The 27809-nt window shown below is 43.2% G+C and overlaps 1 protein-coding gene across 2 annotated transcripts in view; it reads right to left on the reverse strand.

Moving 5' to 3' along the window:
• The window catches only part of LOC112558342, an 88316-nt gene that overhangs the window by 12025 nt on the left and 48482 nt on the right, over positions 1 to 27809 (reverse strand). For both annotated transcript variants that reach the window (XM_025228790.1, XM_025228791.1), the window contains exons 7-8: positions 16257 to 16449; positions 10500 to 10618 (exon numbers count right to left, since the gene is read on the reverse strand). In XM_025228790.1, coding sequence (XP_025084575.1) covers positions 10500 to 10618; positions 16257 to 16449 — 312 coding nt within the window. The remainder of the gene's footprint in view (positions 1 to 10499; positions 10619 to 16256; positions 16450 to 27809) is intronic.

Below are 27809 nucleotides of genomic sequence, written 5' to 3' on the forward strand. Positions count from 1 at the left end.
GAATATCCTAAGTATTTTCACCCTTTAAAAATGCTGCATTATATTCCTCTAAATCTAAACCTCACATGACAGCTGTTATCTGGGCCGGGTGTCCGAGGTTTTTTTAGTCCAGTCTCCTCCCCTCTCATCTTACGAAATCACCTCTAGATGGAAGCACTTTCCCACCAAAAGCAACCAGCCAATTTTTTTGTTTAAAAAAGCTGTTTACTGGCTTTTTTTCGGATTTTGACCACGAGATCCACCAGTGCACCAGATTATATAAGTACAGTACCAAAAGTAAAGGTATGCTAATGAAGATGTTACAGCTGACTTAGCAACCAATGGCATACAGAAACAAAATGGAGGATCGTCTCGATATGCTTGGCGCGTGACGTCATGATCATCTTGCCGATGCCTGGGGACGAGGATGGGAAAACTGCTCCTAATGCCATCGAAAGGCAGAAAAACAGCACAAACCGCAACAAACATAGTAATCAACAATCTAATACATTGTTCGGCAGTTCGGAGTACATTTCTGTTCCATTTCTGCCTATCTCAGTGTGTCTTGCCATATTATCTTCATACATTATGCATACAGACACTGAGAAGGGATAAGGACCATGAATATGGTGCTGACAGCCGCACACCTGGTGTAACATGTAGGTGCGGCGTAACCTGCGCACTGGTGTGTTGCGACAATATTAAGTGCAGACACTAGTAAAGCAAAATGGTCAATGTCCGTGCACATGCATATTTACGCGCACGGTTGTCAGAATGCTTGAGTGTGTGTGTGTGTGCAGGGCCGCTGAGAACCAGCACAGGCCCTGAGGCAGACGACCTCTCCGGGCCCCTTGTAATTGTAATCGTAAATTATTTTCCCAGTATATAATAATATGCTTACAATTCGATTGTAAAGGTCTACGTTTCATTCAATAACGGAATATAGACTACAAACATTATGACAACAGCACTAGGATCTACATCACCTCCTGAACATAGAGTTGTTTACACGTGAGCGGTTAGTAAATGAGGAAAAAAGTCGTTAAAGGATAAAACTTGTAGTACCCCGCTCCGTACAAAAATATCTCCAGAACGCGGAATGTTACGTCACCCTTTTTTAAAAAGAAAAGGAAAACAACCAGCTGACCAAAGCCGGGTCACCTTCACAGCCGCGGAAACGGGTACACCAGACCCCCTGACTCCCCCTCTCTCGTCAGGCCTGTGTACGTGTGCGCGCGCGTGTGTGTGTGTGTGTGCATGCACGCTTATGTGCTTTTGTATGCAGACGCCTATTAGTACCTGTAGTGAATAAGCGATCATTTTTGCACATGCATAATGAAAACAAAATGAACGTAAAATTACAGAGGCGATTCTCACAATCCAAGCAAAAAACAAATAAGCAAAAACAAAAAACAAAAAACAAACAAAACAAAAAAAAAAAACACCACCACCCTCAAAAAAAAAAACTAAATAAAAAAATAAAAAATAAATAAAATAAAAACGAAAACGAAAAACCTACATACACACGGTTAATAAGATTAGTAGCTCTAAACTGTATCTTCTATTTTCTTCACACATCATATACAACGCGCTTTCGCATACGCGCGCGCACACACACACACACTTTTTCTCTGTCGAAAGAGCCATAAATAAATTCCCGTTATCCGAGTGTATGTGCATCTGACTATTTTGTGCGCATGTTCGGTAGTACCTCCTGCTATGACAAAACCCTTAATTAATGTGCATGATTGTGTTGCCTACTAAGCAGCCTGTACTTATTACCTGTATAACAAACTAAGCACCCTTTCCCCTCCCCCAAATTACTATAAGTCTCAAGGAAACATATTACTGATGTCGACAGCGACGAAAATGAAAAGCTTCAGTGTAGCACCAAATAGATGAAGCAGGTCTTTTGTGAACAAATCTCGACAAGGACAGAAAGCCGCGTGAAATATTGACGGCAGGCCATTTGTCTGTCAGAGGCTGCAGGCAACGACCGCTTGCCAACGGGGAGGGCAGTGAAAAGGTGGTGACAGGGACTGACGTCACACAGTCACTTTCAGTGACCAAGCAGTGATTTTATAACGAAGCAGCGTACCGTCGTCCGAACACTTATTCTTTTCTGGCAGCCGAAGAACACCCCTCCCCCTCTCAACAAAAGTGTTGTGAAAGGCAGATGAAGCTGACAGGTCTGGTGGACGACGTGTACTATGTGGTCGATCATTGTTTACCTGACGGGAACCTGTAAATTAATTAGTAACGGGGTCGATAATCTCATCAACAGACTTTGCGTCAGACGGCCCTAAAAGGCGCGTCATTATTTTCAGATGCATTCTTTTCCATTTAGTCACCAGCAGACAAATGTTTTCAGGCAACAACGAGAATATAGTCTTAAATCTTTAGGTTTTGGGAGGATATGGTGGGGACAACAGGAAAATAACCAGTGCTGTGGGGTCAATATTGCTTCTCGCAACCTATAGTGGTCTACGCAAAAGAATGAAAGAAAGAAAGAAAAAAATGGAGCTTCAAAGTGAAAGCCGTCATCAATAAAGCAAGTGTCGTGCCACTCAAATTAAAGTTCCGGCTTGAAAAATAAGGAATTTCGCTGTACGGGACCGAATCGGTTGAAGTCACTGGGGACCGTTCGAAGGGGTATGCGAGGTGGGGAAGGGAGAGAAGCGATGCCACGTCTGGCGCCCTATACGTCATTTCCTCGTCGTCTGCAAGTGATGACGTCATCTCACCGCGTGCAATATTGATGATGTCGGTCAGCACAAAATGTCACGAACAAGCCGGGCTGGCAGACAACATAAAACAACATTGTGACACCCCCCCACACACACACACAAATGTGATTTTTTTTTAACGGCAAGCAGCTGAAACTGTCGAAGCATATAACGGATGTGATTTTTCTTCCGTCTGCTTCTCTCCCGCCTCCCAACCCCCTATTGCTGCACAATGGCTCGGTAATATGGCTGACAGCGATGCCGAACAGCTATTGTGAGACAAAGTAGGATAGCTTCAACTAGCTTTTTATGAATATGCACTTTCTGTCTCGACACAACATTAAATGCTGCATTTTAAAAGCACAGAAACTTAACGTCATCAACTGAAGAAAACCAACAACAATGCCACAGACGCTCGGCCTCTTGTGAAGTTCTCCGCTGTTAGTCGAGCAACTGGCAGATTTCCGCCTCCAACAAATCTTGGCTCTCAATGGATTTGAACTTTTGTCGGAACGACCGACAGTATGAATGAGAGCCGCTCGCCACTCATCTTGCTTTTCGATATACCTGCTCGCGGAAGCGAAACAAAAAAACTTACACCGAAACATTTGACACTTGCACAGTGGCATCCTTCCGCCTGTTTGTTTATTGTTGTTTCTCTCGCAGATTCCACTGGCATAGCCATTGTCGTCGATCGCTAAACCGGAAGCTGTTTTGTCGATAGCCTCGTTCTAGGAGTTAAATGAAAAAAAAAATCGTCTGCGAACCATCCAGGGGATACAGATTCATGAAAGAATGAAAGCGAGAGGGGTTCTATAGCAAGATTAGACAGATTATAGGAACACAGGAGAGAAAAGATGATGGCGGTAGCTATTTGATCGTATTCTTCTTTTATAGTTCATCTGTTATTTGTTTGTTTTCCTGTCCCTCATATGTTGTCCATGTTTCGTAGCATGCTTAGGAGTGTGGCTTTACACATTTTGCATATATTATTATTATGACAAGAAAGGAGGACAATCGTTTCCAACAGTACAAAACTGAAGAATTTGACATAACCTTCTCATTGTGCAGTGCAGCTAAGAAAACTAAATCTTGCAAACGAAAAAGTCTGTCTAAATGCAGCCTCGGATAATTTCGCCACCATTCCAACAAACTTTCAGGTGTCAGGTGAGGTGGGAGACACAAAGAGGAAAAAAAAAGATCCTCAGCTAGGGGTAACTTAGGGGGGAAATCCGTTCTTGCACTAAGTGCAACGACAGGGAGTTGTATTTTGTAGATACATGGAAAGGCAGTATGCACCGTGTGTGTGTGGGGAGGAATACGGAGAAAAGAGTACGGTAGACAGATAAATATATGACCTAAGAGACACTACCGCCAATCCAACCAGGAAATAACATGACCTTGATGGGGAAAGGGAAGGCGGAATTTTGTTTTTGAAGGCGTGGCCACGTCGTGGCGGCAGCTGGATCCGGCCAACCTCTTTCCGCCCACCTTCGTTGTTACAGCTGAAAAAATAATTATGTAGCTTCATCACAATTTTTAGGGGGTGGGGGTAGTGCAGGGAGTGGGGAGGGTCGCCAGATTAATTAAGAAAACCGACAGTGCGTGGCAGACTGGCGGAGGTATAGTGAGAATGCCAAGAGAACGCTTCATTATTCACCCATCCCATTCACACCCGCTGTTGCCTTCTGTGCCCTAATCAGAAGTGGAGAGCAGCTTGCTGGCAGAAACCTGTCGGGAGGAAAAGATGTAGGTTGTAGGGGATGGGGAAATTGGCGTTTTACGCCGAGCCAGTAACTAAGGCTATATCAGCCGGCCATGGAAACGGGTGCCATATGCGGAGAAAGAACAACGTGCCTGAGACGAGATCTGAACTCAGGACCGCCAATCTTCACTATACTGGTAACACGCTAAAGGTTGCGCTGCCGGGAAAGATGTAGGACACACTGCCCTGCAAACACGCTGGACTAAGAAGTGCAGGGAGTTTCTTAAATGCAAAAGATCCTGTTCACCCTTTGTGGACAACAGATGAAACCTCCCTTTCAAGTAAAGCAGTCAACCGAGGGGAGGAGGAGTTGTGTTCTTTCCTTACATCTTGATCTAAAACTGCAATCCCGTCTTTTATGCAACGAGTAAGTTTATCGCCTGGAGTATATTATATGCCGGTAAACTTTCGCACTGGGAGACCAAAATTTTAACACTTTCGAATCTCAATATGTAGCTAATCGGAAGATTCAAACACGTTCACAGCCAAGCCTCAGTATTCACCTATTGATGGGATTTAAACAGAGCTGGTGTGCATAAAGTGAAGCGTAATTACACCTGACCTGCTTTATTATTATTGTTGTTGTGGTTGCTATTATTATTGCTTCATGCTATATTTAGAAGCTACTCACCGCGCGTAAAACACACACACACACTTACTTTTGCATGTGCGTCCGATTGATTTTGTTGAATCCAGAAGTATTTCTGGAAAAAAATATAGCTTGAAAGTATTTTTTGAAAGCTCCCCCATGAATGGATATGCCTTCAATGCAAGGAATTGCAGACTGTAGGTCCAAATACTCAAAGATCGCTGGGCAAAGGTGGAGAGGGAAAGCTGAAAAGCTCAGCAGAGAGGTGAACTGAGATATCCGCGCCCGTGATGGTCTAAACAGGTGAATAAGATTAGACAGGTAGTCAGAAATACTTGCACGGCGAAAGCACTGAAAACAAGTGGCGGCCACCTGTTCTTTGAGCAATCTAAGCATGCATTATTGGAAACCAGTGACGTGTCCTTAAGCAGCTACGTGAAGAAGCAAGACACGACTGACACAGAAGAATGCAGGCAACACATGGCTTTAAGTTCTCTGAAATTTATTCGGCTTATGCATGTCTGTGCGAAGAATAAGATCTTCATGGCCTCCGGTCAGCGTATGTCTGCACGGCTCTAGATGGCTTGTAAGTGAAAAGGACCTACTGAGATAAGTGGAACAACAGGCGGTATATTACATACACACAGAGACTACAGTCGAAGGCGAGATCCACTGATCGCTGGGTAAGCCCAGAAGTACACCAAACAGTTGACACTGATCTCAGTTTTCTCTATCACTCAGGTACACATGCAGATTTTTGTGACAGCTTTTATTGATGTCGCTGCGGCAGAGGGTTGGAGCAGGTCGGGGAACATGGCTTCCTCCCAGCAGTTACGATAATATCTTGATCCCGAGAAATATTGTTTTTCATCCTTTCGCACATGGCAGCAACACAACTTTTCAGACAGAGCGGTCAAATACACAGCTGTTTATTTTCAGCAGTCTGTGTGTGTATGTGTGTTTTATGAAAACTTAAAATGTAAACTTAATTCAGAATCACCTGACCGCATCTCACTCTGAGCAATGATACAGCTGTTAGACAACGTGGCGTAGTCCCCCCAACCAGCCCCCTTCTCCAACCCAAACAGCCGTCGCAGTGTTCCTGGTGGATGTTTGATGTGTACGACTATGATAACAGCGTGGCAGGAGGGTGGGGGACGGGGTAAGCTAGCTGCCAACAATTAAAAGGGGTGCTTGGTGCGGTTGTTGAGCAGCGTATTATTCGGTAAAGCTTGCTGAGTGCATGTGGTTGAGGATACAGCAGAACGGAGCCAGAGGGACTCATACCCGGGTTCTTGTTCCCACTCCTTAATCTTACCCGAGTTCGACCCCTCACTCAACACATGCACACGACCGCCACAAAGCTGTCATACCCAAGCGTTTTCATATGTGCGCGCGAAACGGTCACCACCTCTCTCTCGTGAGCGCTCTCTGGCAGGCACACCTATAAAAGTTTTATTCATGGCTCAATGGCGGTGTCCTTACATGACCCGAAAGACGAAAGCCACCGTGCAGTGACAAGATGGTGGCGGGATACACAACCAACCCTCGTGCCCCACCCCAAGGCACACACCACCATCATCACCACCGCCACACGTACAGGTCGTTGGCCTTCAGAAACTTTCTCAAGGGCTGTCACGTTCCCTAAAGGGTCACGCTCCTTTTATAGTCAGCAGTCCTTCCTACATGTAAAAAGTAAAGCACGAACAGACAGTCAAGGGACTTCAATAACAGACACCATGGAGTTAGCGAGCGCCCCGCAAACGTTTGCGCTTTCGGTTGTGTGACTTCAATAAGCTATATGCTCTGTTAAATAAACGTGTTAAGGAAATGTTTATGAAAAATTGCTAGTTTAGATAGTTTCTAAAAAGTGAGATGCCTCCACTACTGTTTATCGTGTAAGACTCGTTTGCTTTTGTACTAAGTGCTACTTCAAGGCGATCAGGAGGCCCGCCACTTGGTATTGTTTTTCAATTACTGAACAGTTTATGTGCCTCGGGGTGTCTGAAGCGATCAGATCCTAGCTTTTTTTCTCCCAGTACGGTGGACATGTGCAAACAGTACCTTAGCTCACCTATCATTATATCATACAAAGCGACCAAGCTCTTTCTTTTCCAGCAGTTCGTGAAACTTACTTTATGATGCGATCAAGCTCTTCTCGATGGCTTTCAATGTCCCGTTACTGATAATCCGACTTGCACGAAGAATAAGTCATTTCCGGAATGAAGCCTCGAGCTCATCGTAATGAAAACTTACTTCTGGACCCATAATATCTTAAGACATTGTGTGCGAGCGTGCGCGCTAACACGTCGATTAAACCTCTTGCAATTTTATTTGGAAAGTCAATGTTTGCCCACCCCCACCTCTCCTGAATGAAGTACAGCCATACTAGCCACAACCGAACGGTATGGTTTGCATCTGTAGGAGCAAAGAGAATATTCACCGGTCAAAACACTAACTACCCACCCTCCCTCCCTACCCTGACCTCATCTTTGTGCCGGGTGTGGATCGATACCAGGGTGGAAAGCACACCCTTAGTGTAGGCTTTGTATCGTGCAACGACCAGGGAGACGTGGTCACCAGCCCAGAGCACATCCTGCTAGCGTCGTCGTCGCCTGGATAATGGCGGGGTTGTGAGGTGGGGGTGAGGATGGGGAGGGGAGAGCCAGCCTCGCCCTGGTCACCGTCACCATGCTAATGCGTGCGATAAAATTCTCGAGAACATCACTGCGTCCCTCTGCGCGCCACGTCGCTGCAAGTCGCGGTGAGTTTGTGCTTGGAGCGCAGAATGTCACGGGTCATTGATCATGCCCAGCAGAGCGAATCCTTCAAGGGTTTATTATTTTTTTTCAACCTGTTAGCGTCTAAGTTGATGGATGTGTCACGTGTTCAGGCAGCGTGTCGAGTGTGGCGCCACGCCCTGCCGTTCAATAGTTTACTAGTTGTAGCCTAAGCACAGTGACGACGGAGGTAGGGGATGAGAAATAATGGGATACTTTTAGAGGGAGTGAGATGGAAAGAGACAGCAGGCCGGACGGACGGCTGAAAAACATAATATGATAATAATCAAAGTTATTTCTAAACATTTTCCCCTAACAGTACATTCTTGTACATGCCTGAGGGTGCTTTAGAGAGATGAAACCTGTCCTGATAAGGACACACCTGGTACAGATTTGAATACATTTACACGTATACAACATAGTTGGACCATTCTGTGTCCTTTTTAGGACACAGTTCAGAACACTAAATCACACGACATAATGCAAAAGGATGTTCCGTTCTGGTAACAGAAAAAGTGTTTAGGGATGGGAACATTTTTTTGTTTACAGAGCTGTGAACAAAGCAAACGTAACAGTAGACAAATTAACCAAACTGACATGCACCCTCGCTAATGGTGGCTTTAGCGCTAAATCTACAAGCCTGAATTTACTGTACTGCTTTGACCTGTCTAGAGTACCTTGTGTTTCAAGGCAAACAACCCCCCCCCACCTCTGGTAGTTGACCATTTTGCAGGCAAAGACCGTCTATCCAACCTTTGGCTTCGCATCGACAAGTTCGCGAAGACTAGCACAGCTCACCACAGGCTAAGTTTATTGCGAGGGACCAAGGACAATACAGTTTGGGGCACGCGTGTGGGGCTGTTGGTATCACCATCACCATCACCATCACCATCAAATATGGCCAACCAGATTTTGACTACCAAAACTAATGCTTGACCAATGTGGGACTGGTTAAGAAGCTCATTTAGCACGCGCGCGCGCGCGCGCACACACACACACACCCCGATCCTCTCTTCTAGTTCATGTCTCGTCGTGGATAAATGAAATTTTCTCCCAAACTAAAACATCGAAATATTTTCTCAAGTGGGTAAATAAAATATGAAAACAGAAGTTTACATTTATGTTTGTATATTTATGTCAAAGTTTCATAATTACATCACTCAGTCATCATTCATCACACAACCATCGCTCGCTCATTGAGGGTGCTTCGTCAATTATTCGGCGCATGCACAGTACACGCTCGACGGAAGCAGCCACTCAGTTGCCTTAGGCATTACGAGATAAAAGAAATAGGATGAAGAAATCGCCACTGTAAATTATAAAAAGTTAGGAGAAAAGTTAGTATTGTCCAGATGGTGAACACCTAAAAACTCAAAAGACTAAAATTGAGGTTGTAAGCGATACGAAGAGAGAACTCTGTGCTGACAGCAAAGTCAACAGTATGCAGTCAACACTTCGTATCAAGATTTTCCATATAGCCCATGCTTAATCAGCCAGATCCTACAATCAAATCGTGCGTGTAAAAGTAAGTGAAAACATACAGGTATCACTGCGATGAGCAAAGTAGCCGCTTACAGAGTAAGCTCGAATGTTTGTGTCAGGCTTGGAGACAAGTGGCGTAAACAAAGCGTGTTGCAGCGCCAGGTATTTATTCCGAAATAATAGCTGGCGGAGAGAACCCTTTAAGCACAAAAAATAGTACTGTTGCAAAAAAAAAAATAAATAAATAAATAAAATAAAATAAAATAAAATAACCACAAAGCTGTGCCTATTTGTCTTATTACAGGAAAGAATCTTTGATGTTGTGACATTGCTTGCCAGATCCCCACAAACAAATACACACACAAACAAATAAAGAGCAAAAAAGATAGTGTCCCTAGCATTAAGAAAAATGTTAACTAGTTACTGTTGTTTATAGTAGCTATTTATTTTTTTAAAAAAGCTCTTGTAATGATTAATTTAGGGTAATAATATACTGTGCATGCGCAAGTTACATCTACGGTACAAACCAACACAAACGGCTTTATTTTCTCAAAACGTTTTCACCCGTCATGTCCAGAAGAAAGAACTACGCCCACGGTACCCACAAGTTTTTTAAGTGAGCTTCGGGTAGAAAGGTGTTGACGACAGTTAGATGAAGATAAAGGTCGTCCCCTGACCTTTCTCGTAAGAGAGTGAGGTATTACATACCTCACTTTTCTCGGGGCCAACTTTAAGAGGGCAGTACCCATCTCCTCTCGCTGCCTTACCTTCCCCAATTCTCTAAGAAGTCAGGTACCCATTCCCGCTAAATGTGTCGACTGGAGAAGGTTTGCTGCCTTACACGGGTGTCGAACCGGTTCGCCAGCGCTCTAACTCTGTGTGACGATAAAAGTCGACAAATGTTTTCGTTCTGTTTTTTTTTTTTTTTTCTTTTTTCGACAGTGCACCCTATAGGACTTCGCTTTGTTTCTGCTACCCACTTTCTAAAATTACTACTTCGGCAAGAGCAGCAAGTGTCCAGCCCCCTTTTCCGGTTTGCGCACGACACAAAGAAAACTGCTAAATGCTGATTGGACGTTGCCTCAAATTTAAGCGAAAGACCCTCGACGACTGCGTTCCGCGGAGAGTAAACACGTTAGCTGGATGGGGTTTGTAACAGTAAGTGAGACATCACTAACCTTCTTTGAAGATGGTGTAGTTGATCTTGCTCTTGCATTCCACCCATTTGAGGCGAAACCGGTCGTCGTTCTTGTCCTGCGTTCTCTTCCAGCCCATAGCCAGCAGCGGAGCCTCCACCCTAGACACATAGAGAGAACCTCTGGTCTTCATGAGGCGTCTGACCTTCCATTCTGGACACACACACATACACACGTACACACACAAAAAGAGCGAGACCTCAAGCGTTGGGCTGCCTGCTGCACATACGTTTTTCTCGCAGCTTACTGAGAGACACTTGGTCACACACCAGATGTTTGATTAGTCCAACATTTACTAAAGGACATGGACCAAACTGAGTCTCATGATCTGTTAGCACACTGGCCGCGGGTAAAGGCTACAGTCGTCATTAAACCTTCAGTCATTATGTTGACTCAAGAGTGGCCAGTATCAGGTGGTAAATCCCTGGACGCAGTGGGTTAAATAAATTAAATATACGCACAGATGCATCTAGATTGGTCACCAGCGCGAATTGTTTATAAGCACTATACACCCGGTCCGTAAGAATTTAACTAAGTATATAAAGTACAGAAAATAAATTCTGGCAATAAAGACTTTCAATTATTTCCTAAATGCCCTATATATATATAACTAGAAATATGCCTAACCCCAATCCCTCCACCCACTATTCCCACTCTTTCACAGTGGCAGAACGCTGCGAATATTTGGATAAGAACGCCTCCTTCTGGGAGAGAAGGGGACGGGAAAAAGAAGAGAACGAGAGGAAATTTGCATCACAGTTTCTCTTTAAATATCTCTTGTGCTTATACAAAAGGTTAATAATGAAGAAGAACATGATTCAAGCTGCTGATACCCGGGTGGAGTTACCCGTTTTCGACAGGCATTTCCATCCCGCACGAAGGTTCTTTGTGGAGAGTGTTTGCCGAGTAACCAAGAAGCTGTGTTTGTCGATGGGCAGGGAAGAAATACGAGAACATGAAGGCGAAGTATATGAGAAGGCTTCTCAAATGTGGCCCGCTTCATCCCGCCCCCACCCCAATCCCAAAAAGGGAAAGAGAGAGAAAAAAAAAGTCTGAGGTGGGGGTTATTTTCCTGAGAGTAAACATAAATTTGGTAGCAAGAATGGAATGATGTCCAACTAGATTTGGGCACGGACCTGTTTCTCTGGCATTTCAAACATGCCAATTAGTGTGTCCACCGTTGCATTTATTGTCCACTAAAAAAAAAAAAAAAATCCTGGCAGGAAGAGAAACCACACAGCCATGTGAGCGCGCGCACACACACACCGACACGCGAGACTGTAGAGGGAAAAGGTCATGCGGGGAGAAGTTGCCATCTCCAAGTCCAAATCGGACAACCGATCCAGTTCTTTCAACAAGTTTTAGCGGATGGAGAAGACTGACGAACGCGTTTGATTGCCTAAAATAGTGAAGACTGGATGAAGGAACGGATGCAAATAACAGGTGTGGGCCATACATGTGGCGCACAACAATGACAGCCAAGGCATGACATCGACCGCGCACCTTTGTCAGTCACCGAGGGCGGGGTGTGCATGGGTACAAGGGAATTATAGTAAGCTGCGCATTTAGTGCGAGGCAAAGGGTGCTTAGGGGATATATAACAAAATAAAGAAATTTAAATGAGAGATCAAAGTTCAACTAATAAATTATTCAGAGTGAAGAAAAAAAAAATCACAGGGGAAACAAAGAGAGAAAGGGAAGGAGGAACAGAGAACAGGGAGAAAAACGAGGGTAAGCCAGATGTCGGAGCTCTGGATGGTTGGCGCAGCCAGTGTAAACCAGGTGTCCGAGCTTTAGCTGGTCTGTGCAGTGAGTGTAAACCATGTGTCCGAGGTTTGGCTGGTCTGTGCTAGTTTTTCGTTTCTGTCCGAGTTTTAGCGAAAGTCCAAAAAGACGCGAAAAGAGAAGTTCTGTTTCGCATCATGCGAAGAAATGGGTCAGCCGCAAAATATATGAAATTGCATAAATCAGACTGCATCAAAACGAGATACTTTCATTATGAAGTGTACATAAATTAATCTGAGCCACCTTTTAGCGTCCGTATATTCTAATTTAAGTGACCTAGGCAACCCAAATTTGTTAAATGTGTGTGTATGCATGTTCATGAAGATGCATTTGATGCCTATCCTAAAAAGGTGTGTGGTCCTGAACTTGTGTGCGTATATATATATAATGCACTTTAATCCTGGCTGAATATATGAAAAGGCGTTTTATAAATGCGCTAATATTATTATTATATTTATTATTATTGTGTTTTCTGGTGGTGACAAAAAAGGACATCTCGTAGGAGTTCATTTAACCCTCTTTAAATTTCTGAAAGCAAAGATGTATGATATAATACCAAATATTTATTGTGTTATTTTTTATCCTCTTTGCTGGCGTATGACAAGGTGTATTAATTAAAAGTTTTAGCGACAATTTCTAAGTTTCACAAAAGACCCACAAGAACACATGTGGCTGTCATTTTGATAAGTTCTAGTCCGCTGGCGCACATCAATTTTTTTTTTTTTTTTTTTAAGAGCAGTATTCATTTTTACCGGGTTCGTCCCAAACAAAACAGGCGTCAGTTTATTTGTTTAAAACTCTACCCAGAAAAGAGCAACTGCTTTCATTTCGCTGACAATCTGCAGTAAATTGTCGCAGGTACTTATGAAGCTGCCAAAGTTATTGAATTTCTATCAAAAGCAACAAAAGCTGTATCATTTCATAAATTGACGAATGCTGTTAACAAAAATCGTAAATTATTCAATTACCTCAACGTATTTAAAATTCAACATTTTTTAAAGTGTCGTGGATCACAAAGTGCGTGCTTTCAGGGATGCATGTCGGTGGCCAAGGACACAGATATTCCAGAACATTCCAAAATGTGTCAGACGGAAATGACCAAATAACTATAACCATGTTTACGAACCAAATCGCCAGTCATCTTCATAATCAAGCAATCAAAACTCTCTGGTGACCGATTCGGCCAAAAGCTGGATTTATGTGATACTCAATCTAACGGGTTTTAACTTAACACCTCCAAGTTTTACTTGGCCAAAACCTGACAGACTTTTAACTAGTTTTGCTGTACACGACATTTTAAAAGCGGTTTCTAATTGTTTATTTTAATTAGCACTATGCAACTGGATTAAATGGCCGAGAAAAAGCTTTTGCACATACTTTTTTGTGCATTTTGATTGTCTCATTTTTCTTTTTCGCACGAAACAACAGAAGTGCGCACGTGAGGTAAGGGCGACTTGGACTGCATGTGAACTGAGACCAATTTAACTTGTATGACAAAAGGCAGCTTCCTCGAAACTAGTTAGAGGAATATTATCGCCAATCCTGGGACCAAAAGTGATAAGGGGGACATCACAGTCGTTACAATGATAGGTGTGAGAAGGACGAGTGGGACTGAAAGCCTTCTTAACACTAAGAATTGTGGTCTCATCCGAAGAAAGAACTACGTCCACGGTACCCAAAAGTTATTTAATGAACTTCGTTTTGCAAGTCGATTTGTTCCCTTCTACACTAAGCTCTGTCGAGTTTCCAATAAGGTGGTTAAGGGTGAAGAAACTTTTTGGATTGTACTATAATTTCTACAGTTTACTATATATATCGCTCTCCAGCTCTCTCGATTTCTTCCTTCCAACCGGTCCATTACCAATTCACTCCTCTATTTCGGAAGCTGGCATCAATACTTCTTTCTCTTCCTCAATTCAAATGAATTACTTAGAAAATAGGGTACAGATGTCCCTTCTTTCCTAATGTAACTTTAAAAAAAAAGCTTGGAGCAGGCCATTTTTGTCGCCGCATTCGACCTGCTTGACAGATCCGACTGGATGGCAGACTGAAGCAAGGCTTCATTAGGCAGATCCGGGCAGCCAAGAGCAAATATCAGGCGCTCCAGACAGCACCCAGAATACGTGGGCAACAACTGGCGCACGTGTTTGCTTAACAGGCGGGTATCCTTTCGTGTGGGTGCGACACACGGTGTGCAAAACGCTGCGCTTTCAAAGCTACCATGGCCTTTTAGCCTTTGAAGTACCGCCTGGGCCTCTCTACACCACCATCAAATGGGCTTCGTCCTCTCCTTGTACCGAGAAGCCACTTGTTTCAGAGCTTTACGGTTCCATTACCAACTGCTTTGTGTGCGTTAATGGGTATTCTGAAATACAGGAAAAGATTTTTTCAAAAAGTATGCTAAACCTCTTTCAATGTTATAAACAAATGTCCTCTTGAAGCTTGCAGCCTTGCAGTAACCCCTGGTAGTTCCATGCAGCAAAGTCCTGGCATTGTCTATGTTCCAATGCTTTTGAAAAGAAAGTAAACATGCTTCGCAACATTATGTCGGAGTTTTACCCCAGGTGATGTAACAATGACATCTCAGCACATGATCACAGACCGACTTTAATGTTTTGTTGTTGTTGGCCCCCCCCACCCCGTTCTGTTCTTTTTAGCCTACTTCTAATTTTAGTTCTTTTTGTTCTTGCTTGTCTTTTTACCTTGTTTGTTGTTATTATTATTATTACGCTGTTGTTGCTGCAAGAAAACTCCAATCTAAATAAACCTTGTAAGTATGCCGTAAACGTCTGCGGCCCTCGTATATCATGTGGCTGACATGCTCAGACAAAGTTACTCTACTTCCGTCATTCGTCCGCATGTATTCTGTCAGTTGCGCTGCTTTTCTCAGACGTGTTTTGACTACAGACTAGCAGATGACCTACTATCGACGACTTACATGCCTGTCTTCCTTAGCAAAGGCTTGCCAAGCTTTCAGATGATACAGGCTTAGCTCCCCAGCGGGGCCTTGTCGTGGAGTGTGTCATTCCTTTATCTAATGTCAGTCGACCCTCTGCGTCGCCTCAAAAACATTTGGGACTGTTGGAGAGAGAGAGTGAAGGCTGCTGCTATCCCCGCGAGCTACCGTTGTAAACACTTGTACCTGCCTCGTTCTTTATCCGGAATGTAGACCAAATGGTGCACCGATGTCAGTGTTTATAGAACTATTACGGCTGTCGGTGTTTATAGGTCGATGACACTCTCGTGGGTGTCCCACAGGCTTCTGCTTGTGTTGCCCTCCTCTTTGCGACACGCATCAGCAATTCAACCGATGCTCTTCCTCCTTCTTAGGCCCCACTGGTTGGAATTCCCTGCCCCTTTCTCTTTTTTGAACTATGTCTTCAAATCCGACCTTAAAATCCACCTCATTTAAAAAAAAATCTTGCTTCATTCCGCTCACTCCTCTGGTCTTCTTCTTCATCCATGAACTTCGTTTATGCTTGCCATGTCTTCCTCTTACTGACGGTTGACTGTTGGTTTGTAGTCTTTGGTGTCCAGTACACTAAGCTCGCATTCATATGGCGCTTTACAAATTTTATTATTATCAACTGACTATGCATGTATTTCTAGACACTTTCACCCAGCTGTAAATTTTGTAGTCTTAGGTGTACATAGCGCGACATGTTTGCTCAGCACGTTGTCTCCCCTTTCAAGGCTTTGTTGACACTGTTACTATGTATGGCAAATATTTCATGGTAGTCATATTCAAAGAATGTGCTAAGCATTCCGGAATACATATCAAGTTTTTTTAAGTCGTTAACTTCCCGCTTACATAGCTTGATTTTAGATACTCATTTAAAGAATTCGACTGTGCATGTAAATATGAAAGAAAAAAATAGACCGTGAGTGAGAGAAAGAGAGAGAGGGTGAGTGGGATCAAGTAACTTTCTACATAGCGTTATTCTTCACACTTACAAAGCTGTGCCATTTCCGCCACTGATGTAGAATGTAGGCGTCATGTTACTAGGGAGAGTGCAGAGTGGCAGCTTCGCCTGACGCCCTCCCGGAGTCTTTTTGTCGCCCCTCCGTCCGGACCCCCTGCCACCGCCATCGCCGCCAGCTTCTCCTCCCGCCTCGTCCCCCGCTGCCTGCTCCGAGTCCGGGGGATCTGTAGGTGAGACGGTAAATGTTCTTTGACTGTCATGCTCGAAATTTCTCTCTCTCTCTCTCAAAAAAAAAAAAAAAAAAAGTAGCACACAAAAACAAAAGCAGCCTTATTAAATAACATGGATCACTATCGCCATTGATTACACCGGTAATGGACAGCTTGATGCCCAGCGCCGTCACCTATAATTCAACTCAGGTCTAGAAAAAAAAAATGATACAAATTCGTCAAAACTACACAAAAATAACACATAGAATCACTGCCCTTCAAATACCCAGCACCACTGCATCTGAAAAGCACTAACACATCTTACTCATCAGAATGTTTCACGGTCTTGCCGTAGTTCAGTTGACTGAAGCCGCTTTAACAACTAAGGAAAGAACCTAGTGCAGCCCATTCACTACACCTCGGGATAACAAAGATACACAGCAACACCAGCAACTTAACAAACAAAGCAGACCCAACCAATAACCAAACAAACAAAAATGTAAATAAAAAACAAAAAAGCAAAAGAAAGAAGACAGAAAGGGAAAAAAGACAGCTAAACAAAACATAAAAATAAACCAACAAAAAATTTATAAAAATTAAACAAAAAAAATAAACAAAAAATAAGCCGAACAAACATCAAAACCAAGCAAAAAACTAAATTTAAAAATACTTCAAGGAAGTAAGCAATGCCAGCGGGCTTTTGGAAGTCTAAAAACAGTGCTCAGCATGGTGGAGCGGAATTTGCGTCTACCGACTGCAATTCTAATAACATGTTTTTCCAAGAGATGACAATGTTAGGACACTGACACTGAACAGTAGTTTATTGACACCGATTTTAATCTGGCTGCTGCAGCTGTTGGAAAACCTTGACTCGGACTATTAACTCAGTTGACTCAAAACGTTCTAATGGCCGATCCAGCTGCTCTCGAATAGAATGTTAAAGCAGAAGTAAGTTATATCATACCAACGTTGTTCATACTGAGAAAAAAAATTATGGATTGTACAATTGTATAAAATAAATGGAAAATTAAAAAAAAAAAAAACACTAATCTAATTTTACTGCAATGTACTGTCTACATCTCACAGCATGCAAATGGGGTCAGATATGTGAAAGGGCTGTGGAGGTGGGAATGTTTTACAAAAACCATCAAAGTCCGTCAAGGCCTACTACCGAGTCCCTGTGTAGCCTACAATGTGGAGCCGCAGTTCTAATCTCTTTGATTTATGCCTTTGACCTCATTCTGATCACATAAGCCCAAGTAAATTTACCTTCTTTGGCTTTCAACACCAGTCGCTTATCAACAACGAAACGTGACCCCATTATGGACTTTCCATCGAGTATTTTACACAGCAAAAACAAAAACCAGCAACGGACGATAAAACTTTAAAAAAAAAAGCCTGAGTATGCATCACCGCAGAACATGAAACCTTTCCTAGCGCCGATCTGACATCGCTTCGTTAGCCATGGCCACCTGTAAACACCCCATTACACGGCCCCGATGAGCAGAAGGTTACACAGTGCAATTGCTATGGCTACGGCCAGCTTTGTCTACAAACACTCCTGTTCCGTTTCCTGATGATTTAAAAAAGAAAAAAGAAAAAAAACTTGCATCGACGGAAAAGTCTGCAAAGCGTTTAAGCCGTTACAAAAGATTTTGAAAGGTTTTTATTTATTTTATTTTAAATCCAACCTTTTGTTTAGCTGAAACCCTGTGGATAAAGGTACCTACTTGTCATTTCAACGGAAGGAAAATAGTCTTGCCAAGATTCAATCGCTCCAGGTCATTTCCAGGTAGTCAACCGATGCTCGCTCCTCCAACCACACCGAACACACTTGACTCCAAGACGACCACCCTGCCCCTCTCATAAAGGCACACAGCCTGACAGATCCTCCGTGATAGCAGCCGCTAAGCCACCCAGACACCCCGATTTGGCGCCAGATACAGAGGCTCCGCACTCTGACCACTTCCTGGACACTGAACGCACTGAGGAGAGGAGGATTGGTGGTGGTGATGGTGGTGGGGGACTGACTCTATGGCACTGCAGGAGTTGGGTTTACAACAACACCGGGAGTTGTCACCAGGCAGAGGAATGTGAATATTTTCTGGTGACTAGGTAACCAAACACACCATATCTCCTGCCTCCCTTAGCAATGCCGTCGGTAATGGAGGGAGCTTTTGAGTGCCAGGAGCGGCCTTTATCGATGGGATCTTGCGCCAGAGCTACGAGCACAAAACGAACGGACAGTTTGAGTGAAAAGGTATATTGGTATGTGCCTTCTGCATGCTCTGATTTTGTAGCTCTGTTATCTCTCTCACTTTCCCCCTGCCACCCTACCATTTCTCTATTGAGCTATTTTCAGCCTCAACTTTCTGTGGTTCGTGAGTGAGGGCAAAGGGGAATCAGTTCAATCAGTATTGGGTGAGTGGCATCGTGTTGAGCTGAAGAAACAGATCACAACTATACACGGTTGACAGAAGTCGAATGTACCAAAGAGGTCGATTTCCGTTGTTCTAAAATTCATCAGCAGCGCCATCTTTTACTGTCCACATCATAAACGTGCTCTCTTTCTCTCTCTCTGCTTCACATTGAATTTTTTTTAAAGTTCTGATGGGTTTTTCTGTTCTAGCCTGTAATAGTCAGTGCTACCGTACGCAGATGTCACGTATGCAAATGCAAAAAAAGTTCTGACACATAATCTGCCCCAACTCCCCAAGTACTAACGCTAATCGAAAAAAGATAATGGATCGGACGGGGCCACCGGCAGTCATATCTGTTGCCAGCACCTGTCTCTATTTTCCAAACACATTCTTAACACTCGGGCTCAGTGCTAGAGTGCTGGTTCGCGTCTCCCCTGACACGTAAAGGAGAATGAAACACAATGAACACATCGTTTAAAAAAAATATATCGGCCGTTGCCGGCAGAAAAGTTTCTCTGTGTGTCAACGAGTCACATCGTGACAAATATCAGCAGAAAAGGTGTCAAATGCTAAGATATCCAAATAAATTAGAATGACAAATCTTGAACGATAAGTGAGATAGGGTGAGAAGTAGGGGATGGATCGTAGAGAATCGCTGAACACATTTACCTGGGGTGACGTCCTCTGAAGACATACAGAAAAGATAGTTCCACTTCTACTCTGACATCCGTGGAGTTTTCTTTTTAACTGTCAGCCGTCTGCTGCTAAAGCTTTTCCATAACTGAAGCCTAATCACTGTAATTAATAGTACACTGACCACATTGTACAGACATGAATCCTTTATGACTGAGCAACTTACTGCCAGTGGTTCAGTCACCTTCTCGCTCTTGACTGTGGAGCCAAAGACATGCGTCAGCAGGCAGGCAACAAACGTGGCATTCACCCAACCAAGTTCTTTGAGCCGCGTTGCCGTGTACCATGCCTTCATAAATTCGGGAGGACAGAATTAGAAAAGCCCACACTGAGACCATGAATCGAATCAGCAAACTAGTTACTGTGGATTATTATGTGGTTCAGGACAAAACCTATTCATTGGGGTTTTTGCTGTCATATTCTCTCCATAAAGGAAGCGTCACTTCAAATATTCATCGAGGGAATTACTTACTGTATAGAAAACTGTAAAAAAAAAATCGTTCACAGATCACTGGCGAGATCGATTAAACATGGCTTTCCTTTACCCCACAGATCGGATCTGACCTTATTCATAGCAACTAATGCATGTTCTTGGAAGCTTGTTTGTCAAGCATGTTTGTTTTGTATGTTTTTGAAACAACAGTTTATGTTCTTTCACTATTATTAATTTACATTACAATTTAAATTAAAAAAGTGATGGAACAGTCCACTAACTTCCTTTGCACAGAATACCTATGAGACGCTTGGCCTGCTGAACAAAGTGACATTTATAGCGATTCCCATCTCGATTCTGACTCCATTGCGCTCCCAACGCCTTTACGAGGCCAGTCTCGTGTTACTCGCAAAATGTTCGCCCCTGGTTTGTTTTCAGAAGGCTAATTTGTTGGCGATGTTGGTCAAACTTCTGTTCTTTATCTCGTCTCCTGATATTGCTCCGCCAACTAGTTTCTCGGAATTTCGATCTTTTGCGAAAACATCGATGCCTGCTGGAGTGATTGTTCCTCATTCCCTTCCTCTCACATCTGCCTCCCCATCTCCAACAATATTGCTGTTCTCGAAGGCCCTATAAAGAAAATTGTGCACCGCTGTACATTATGGCCGGGCTATGCGATGCAATGTTTTATTCGTTTGTATCTAAAGACCTTCCTAAGGTCCGTTTCCCACCATCCCCGCTTCCCAGGAAAATTCTGCCACGGTAATGCATCTGCCATCCGTTACTTGAGCTAGAATGGCCTCAGCGTCAACCAGCTTTCTCACCGGCGCTGTCTTCTCTATATATTTTAAAGAGAACCACCAAAAGCTGCAGTCATGCTGGCCAGAGAAGGGAGGGGGATTCTGACGCAGAGTAACGAGCGATCGGGGCCCACGTTCACTGCTATATCACTGGACAGAAGAGGCGGACCGCATGACTGCTCGTGCAACGAACGTGAGGACACGTCGACCTCTGTTCAGGGATAGGTTGAGGGGAGGGTAGAGTACGAACAGCGCGCCATCTACCGTCAGTCTTCTGCAGAAGTCTTCCCCCCAACACCCCCGCAATGGTGTGTATATGTGGGTGGGAGGGTTTCAACATTTTGCGCGGGCAAAGGCGCGTGGACTGGAGTGGCCTTCCCGAGAGACTACTTAGCTCTTTGCGCGCCAGCACGCACATGCATGCTTGCATGCAGGTAGGCATTCATGCGCAAGTCACCAGGCCCTGCCACCCTGCCCCCGAGCCCGTCAATATGAGAGTGACCGTTAATTATTGATCCATTCAGGTAAGCCAGGGTACCGCCGCAGGGCAGGTACTATCATCACATCGAGTGTTAGCCGGGAGTTTGTTCGTAACTGTGTGTCCAGCTCTTCAATATACTCCCCTCAACACACACAAATTCTTTCTCGTTGACTCTCTCTCTCTCACGTCCCCCCCCCCCACCGCTGGCACTCCACATACTGTTCAGGGTAGCTCTATACCTACTTGAGAAAATTAAACGCAAAGACACAGCATGTCCAGACACCAACAGACCTGCTAGAAAAGATTACACTGCACACGTAGCGTGCCTGGTACCGGCAGACTTGCTTGAGAAAATCAGACGCTACAGTGATGATGAGGGAACGGAGGGGAAAAAAGAAGAAAAAGAGAGAGAAAACCGGTGCAAAAAAATTCCCACCGTATTTCGTCACTGCATCTCAGAAGGGCTGGCTGATGTAGTTCTCTCCAGTATCGATACAACGGAATCAAATTCTAACTGCACCTTCTAAAAACCTCTTCCATTTTTATACACGTTAGATAAACACAATCATGACGTAGTCAAACTATTACGATTCCAACCTGTAGCTTTTAAAATCAGGAATACCGACTGAAAAAAATCGGGAACAAAAGTAAGAGAAAAAGCAAGCTAAAAAATAACATCAGAAGACGAGAGACACAACTGTGTGCATTACCGCAAACGATCAGTCTCACCTTCCAAACTTTGCCATTCGACGAATAAATGTAACTATTGATGAACCAGCAACAAAGAAGTTCCGAGCGAGGATTAGTTGTCACCTTGATTTGTTGTTTGGTCTCCGCTGTTTTCACAGGTGTAGGTAAGACAGCAAGCGTGCGAGAATGCTGAATAAATGGGTTTTTATGTCAGCTTTTTATTGAGAGAGAGAAGGAAAAAAAAAAAGAAAGGTAATGTTTCATGCGATTAATGGCAGCTAATCTCTGGCCTTTTTATTTTCCTATTTATATTTTATTTATTTGTTTTTAGTAGCAGACATTCTGGCACTTGTATCTTTACTGCATGTCTGACTGCTTAATATGCTTTCCTCTCACAAGAAACTAGTCCATTGTTCAGAGAATACCAGTGTGACATTTCCAACGAATAAAAATGCAGAAAAAATCAAAAGTTCAAACTCACATGCACTCTTTTATTTAAGGCAATGACCCATAACCACGCGTGTGAGCAGACACTAGGGAATAAGTGCGCGTGGGAGACAAACGCGGGTACTGCCACACACACACACACACAGAGAAAGTGTATATTACTGTAATGGCCGAGCAGGATAAAGAAAATCAGGGTCTAAAATCTTTGCTACTAAAATGCCGGGTAATCTGTAAATACCAGCTTGCACGCGCTGACCGCTAATGTTGATCTTTGTTGTCGAAAACAAGTCGTGGCGTACCCATGGACACGGCTCGTTATTTTCGATAACAACTCGACACGTCCCTGCAGCACCCGCCAGCCACCATTCACAGTCTGCTGCATGCCTCGCCAATGTAGAGACCAAGAAACAGAGTCCAACAAGAGGACCGGAAGTCCCAGCAACGCACTGGAGGAGTAGCAGCAGCACCAGCAGCACCAGCAGCAGCAGTGTGAAGGTTACAACCAGGTCGTAGGAAAACAGACGAAGAAAAAAAAAAATTTAAACGGTAGCGGCAACTCCGGCAATCACTCTGTCTTATTTTCTGGACAACGGTTGGAAAAAAAAGTTATTTAGCGAGTGGAACGGAAAAGGAAATGAAACTAAAAATAAAGGTAATCAGTTGGCGATAACTGGTGTACACAATATGTGTCGCAATTAACATTAAAAATATGTATATATATCGATAATGAGACTAAGAACGCCCCGATGTGTGAAGATGGGGATAGAGGTGGCTGAGTTTGCATGTGTCCGTGTGATTGTGTGCCAATCCGTGCAATACCTGGTTGGAAGCTGTGCTTTATTAAACTATTTCAGGCCAGGCGAGTCCTTGCCGACCTGTACACGGGTACATCATCGACAGAAATCGCGAGATCTCAGCCGACGACCCGGAGTCCCGAACAGCCTAACGCACTGCAGTCATGCAATGTCTTAGTTCAGCCTCCATCATGAAAACCGACCTCGAGAAAAGCATAAATAATAATTTAAAAAAAACTGAGAACTTACAAGGAAACAATGCCTCAAAGTCACTACAAACAGCAAGCCGACAAAGTCTGCTGTAATAAAGGATGGCACTCGCTCCTTCAGTCTGTGTGGGTACACATCCTTCTGTCCTCCTAGTTCTACTCTCTCCACCAATCCTCTCACCAACCGAACATCTTTGTGCATGCACGCGTAAAGTATAAATGCCCGTGCGTGCATATGTGCATTTATTTTTTGATTAACTGAAGCTCTACGTGACAGCGCTGATCAGCTCCTGACATTGAAATCCATGTTCTCTAGAGTTGTCTGCCGCTGTTTCCGACTCTTGATGTGTAAACGAAATGTTTTGACTCGATGGCTGGAACAAAAATCTAGCTCGACTTCATTATTCCAGAGTCTGTTTTTCAGTTGTCTTTATTACATCTTGAAGAAAACTGTTTTCTTGAATCTCATTTTAGCATCTTGATAGCCGTGATCCATATAGCTGAATATGTTCATGGTTAGAGTATAACTTACAAACTGTGCTTTACAAAAACAGTGCAAAACAGCATATATGGGAGAATTGTTAATTATATTAGCGTTAGTTTTATTAGTGTTAATAAAACATCTCTCACATGGCAAGTTTAGCAGTATCACACCACCATCAACTCGACAGTTCCAAATTCAAATGTATTTTAAACCAAGAGTGTCTTTCAGACTTTTTTTTCTATACCGCAAAAAGTTTGCATTTGAACTTTGACTCGACTGCAACCTACAATTTTTTCTCCTCCATTTTCTATATGTTTTTAAAAATGCCCTCCACTTTTCCGGGTGAGAAACACCTTGTTCAGGAGAGTATTAAATATATGACAGGCGAACCTTACCCATGTACGTATGTGTCAAGCAAGAATGTGTAGAATGCTTCTGCAGCTTAGGAATTGCTCCTTACTGCGATCGTCTTTGTGCGATGCCACTTTATTTGAAAGAATTCGGATTGTATTCAGCTATTTATATCCAATCTCCCCTCCCCTCCAACTAAGGAAATTTGGTGGTGCAGTCACTGCAGTGTCACGAATGCATGCATACTAACCTACATCGTCTTCTGCCGCGGGGTCAAAGTTCCAAGGGCGAGCCAGCTGTGAGCAGGAGCGTCGCCTTTCCGCTGCCGTCATGGTAGCCGAGCGCCGATCAAAGGGGTCAGGTAACTTCTCATCAAAAAAAAAAAAAATTCAAGACACTAGCTAGGCTTCTCGACGGTAGCCATGGCTTGTGAAGAAGGTCTTGGCGAGAATCATCTCAATGTGCGAACAGCCGGTGCTACCCGCGACCCCACTCCGCGCCCGTGTGCGCCCTTCTGGTTGCGAATTCGAGCGGTTTGAATGTTCTAGTCCGACCTGACTGACTGCCAAATCTTGCGCCTGATAAGCCGTTCAAACAGCTGAACGCTTGTATTGAAATTCGCGACCAGCACACAAAAAAAGACCACCCTTAGTTCACCATTCTGTGATCAAAAGGTGCTGTGAGTTTCGGTGCTTTGCTGATAAGACCTACACACAAGGACTGGAGCGCGCAGGTACGCAAATACACAAACACACGCGAGTAGATGAGCAGTATGCTGAGAAGATCTGTTCATTCAGCTGGCTTACAGCCACGAGGTCCAGCTGCTATATCGTCCATCCATAAATCAATTTCAATAAACAAATATAAAAAGCAGTTGTGCTGACAGAGCACGAGATTAGTAACTTTAAGCTCGGAAAATTCCGAACATACTTGGCTAAGTAATCAGAAATCACATCACGAACATCACGCAGCCAGCTTCAGTAACCTTTCTACACTTTTTTCGATTTCGGAAAATGATTTTTCTTTTATGGCCCCCTGCCAGATCAGATGAACGGGCATTACAGAAATATTGAAAGATATGGATTGTTATAAGGACAACTAACATTATCCTAACTTTTTAGTTTTAAAATATTGTAAGATGAAATGACAGTCAAATAAATCAGTCGGGGATGCAGATTCCATTTTTTAAAAACACAAGCTTATTTAATTATGAGGTAGAAATCCCTCGGCACACAAATGTTCAGTTTTAATTTGAAGCATTGCGTCAGCGTCTGATAAGTTGACTGGTGACAAGAGACAAGTTCTGTAAGTAGAGCATCAGCACGTTGCTTAAAGGACAACATGAGCGCAACATTTATTTTCTTCATGATCGGATTTTCATTTTTAAATAATAATCCCCAATATATGAATACATAATTCTGCTTAATTCTCAAGATATGTCTTCAAACATCGGTATTCTCACTAGGAAAGCAGAAGAAAGTTCTGTCTCATACTGGAGAGTTCTGTTGCGTAGTAGCATTCGTAACAGTGAGACTGGGATCGAGCTGACCTCATCAGAGGCGAAAGAGACGAAAGAGCCCCGTGTAATTTCTCTTATTAAACACAACATCCTATAAAACATTCAACTTTTTCCACATGGACAGACACGAAAATAAACGAGATTCAAACTGAACCTATTCTTTACGAGATTCTAAGTAGTTTTACTGTGCCTTTACAATCCTTTTAAGCTCCTCATACGTTTGTCACCCTCAATTATTTTTTTAGCTGTTTCGAGCACAGACATTAATGATGCCCTCAAACTGTCTGTTGTTTTTAACATTGTGGTGGATAAGGATACGACTGATGTGTTTATGACTGTGTCACGATGTTACTTGTAGACCACACCGGTGTAGAAACCGTCGATGTTGAATGTCTGGTGCTTGATCTTTAAGCTTTTTACTTGCAATCGTAGTTGTTTTTAACAGCTCGTGCTTTTGTATAGTTGGCACTGCTGTAAGATGATCTCTACCTTTTATTGAAAGTCCAAGACTTGCCTGTACTCTATAAGTGACTGGATAACAATCGATTTTGAAATGCTTTAAGAAAATTCTTCAGTACTGTGTGAGGACAAAGTTCAAACGGAACGTTTGTACAAAGCAAAGATCTGTACATACAAATCCCTGATCAAAGTTAATCCGCTGGCATTTGTAGGATTTCCTAAGTAAGTACAAACTCTATCTGAATGTCGAAGAGAACATTTAGCAACAACACACTGTGTCCTGGTCTATTTTCTTTTACCGAGGGTTGCATCTTTCATCTTCGAATTCGGCTTATACTGACGACGATATGTTTAGAAATACTACCCATTCGTCACTTCCTGTTTTCTCGACAAATCCAGATGTGAAAAAAAAAACCAACATTATTTCTCGTGCCTTTTCGTCATAAAATGTTCGTTGAGCGCTCGTGTTGTCCTTTAAGAGACTAAGACTTCGAGCTCTTTCACTGATAAGGGAAATCGCTTAACATTTAACACATAGAACAATGTATGTATAACTGCTACCATTTAAAAAAAAACTTTAAAAAATGATAAAAATAATGTGTTTTTTCCTAATATTTAGACCAAAATTATAAAGAGATATACCTTTAGCATTAAGGTATATAAACAAACAATTCATTCATAATGAGAACTGCACTGACACTGTCAACAACACATCTACATCTAGCAGCACAAACCCAATACCAAAACCCAATTTACAATACAGGTTTCTGTTTACATGTGCCTCTCAGTCCCAAGTGATGTAAGTATACATCCGGACACCTTTCCAAACAGACAGCTTTAGAAATCTCCAATGAAATAAGATCCGTCTCCTTAATGCTTTTCTTTTCAAAATATGTTTTCTATTCTGGTAGTAACTACTAAACACATCACTGTTATTTATGGGAGCGGTTGCCACTGTTGTACACAACCTGGATCGTTTGGAAAGCAAACACGAGCCGCAGTCCATTGATTGTGCTGCTTACATCGTGTGATCGACCATCTTGTTGACAACCTACATACAGCAGTCGACTGCACGTTGATGCATTCATGTCTGGTTACCTCAAGAAGATATGCTCCGTACATGAAGATAAAACACGCACCCACACACAAAAACATAATTCTTCTTGTGCAGGCATAAACCAATATACATGATTACGAAAGTGAAAGCGTGCACAGAGAGAGAGAGAAAGAGAAAGTTGGCGAACGATTTCACTAAGAGATATACCAAAAAATATCCACTGGTGATAGATGGCACACGTTAGGATTTAACGTGCGCAGACTCTTAAAAAGACAGATGGTGGACTCAATATCGAAACGCAAATAAGTCGATAGCCAGGAGTAAAGTACGGTCTGTCAGGCCGCCAGACTAATATCAAGAAATACAGGATTTGTGGGGTCTCGCCGCGAGGTCGGGGGTGGGGTGGGGTGAATGGACCGTTCGTGCCTTTCCATGATATTTCTATTTCACTGAGCTCCAGACATTTCAAACTGATCTAAACAGTCTTTTTTTCCCTTCGTAATCACGCACATCATGGACAATGAAAGAAAAAAGATTA

This window comes from Pomacea canaliculata, linkage group LG2, assembly GCF_003073045.1.
Source record: "Pomacea canaliculata isolate SZHN2017 linkage group LG2, ASM307304v1, whole genome shotgun sequence".
In the NCBI taxonomy this organism is placed as follows: Eukaryota; Metazoa; Mollusca; class Gastropoda; order Architaenioglossa; family Ampullariidae; genus Pomacea; species Pomacea canaliculata.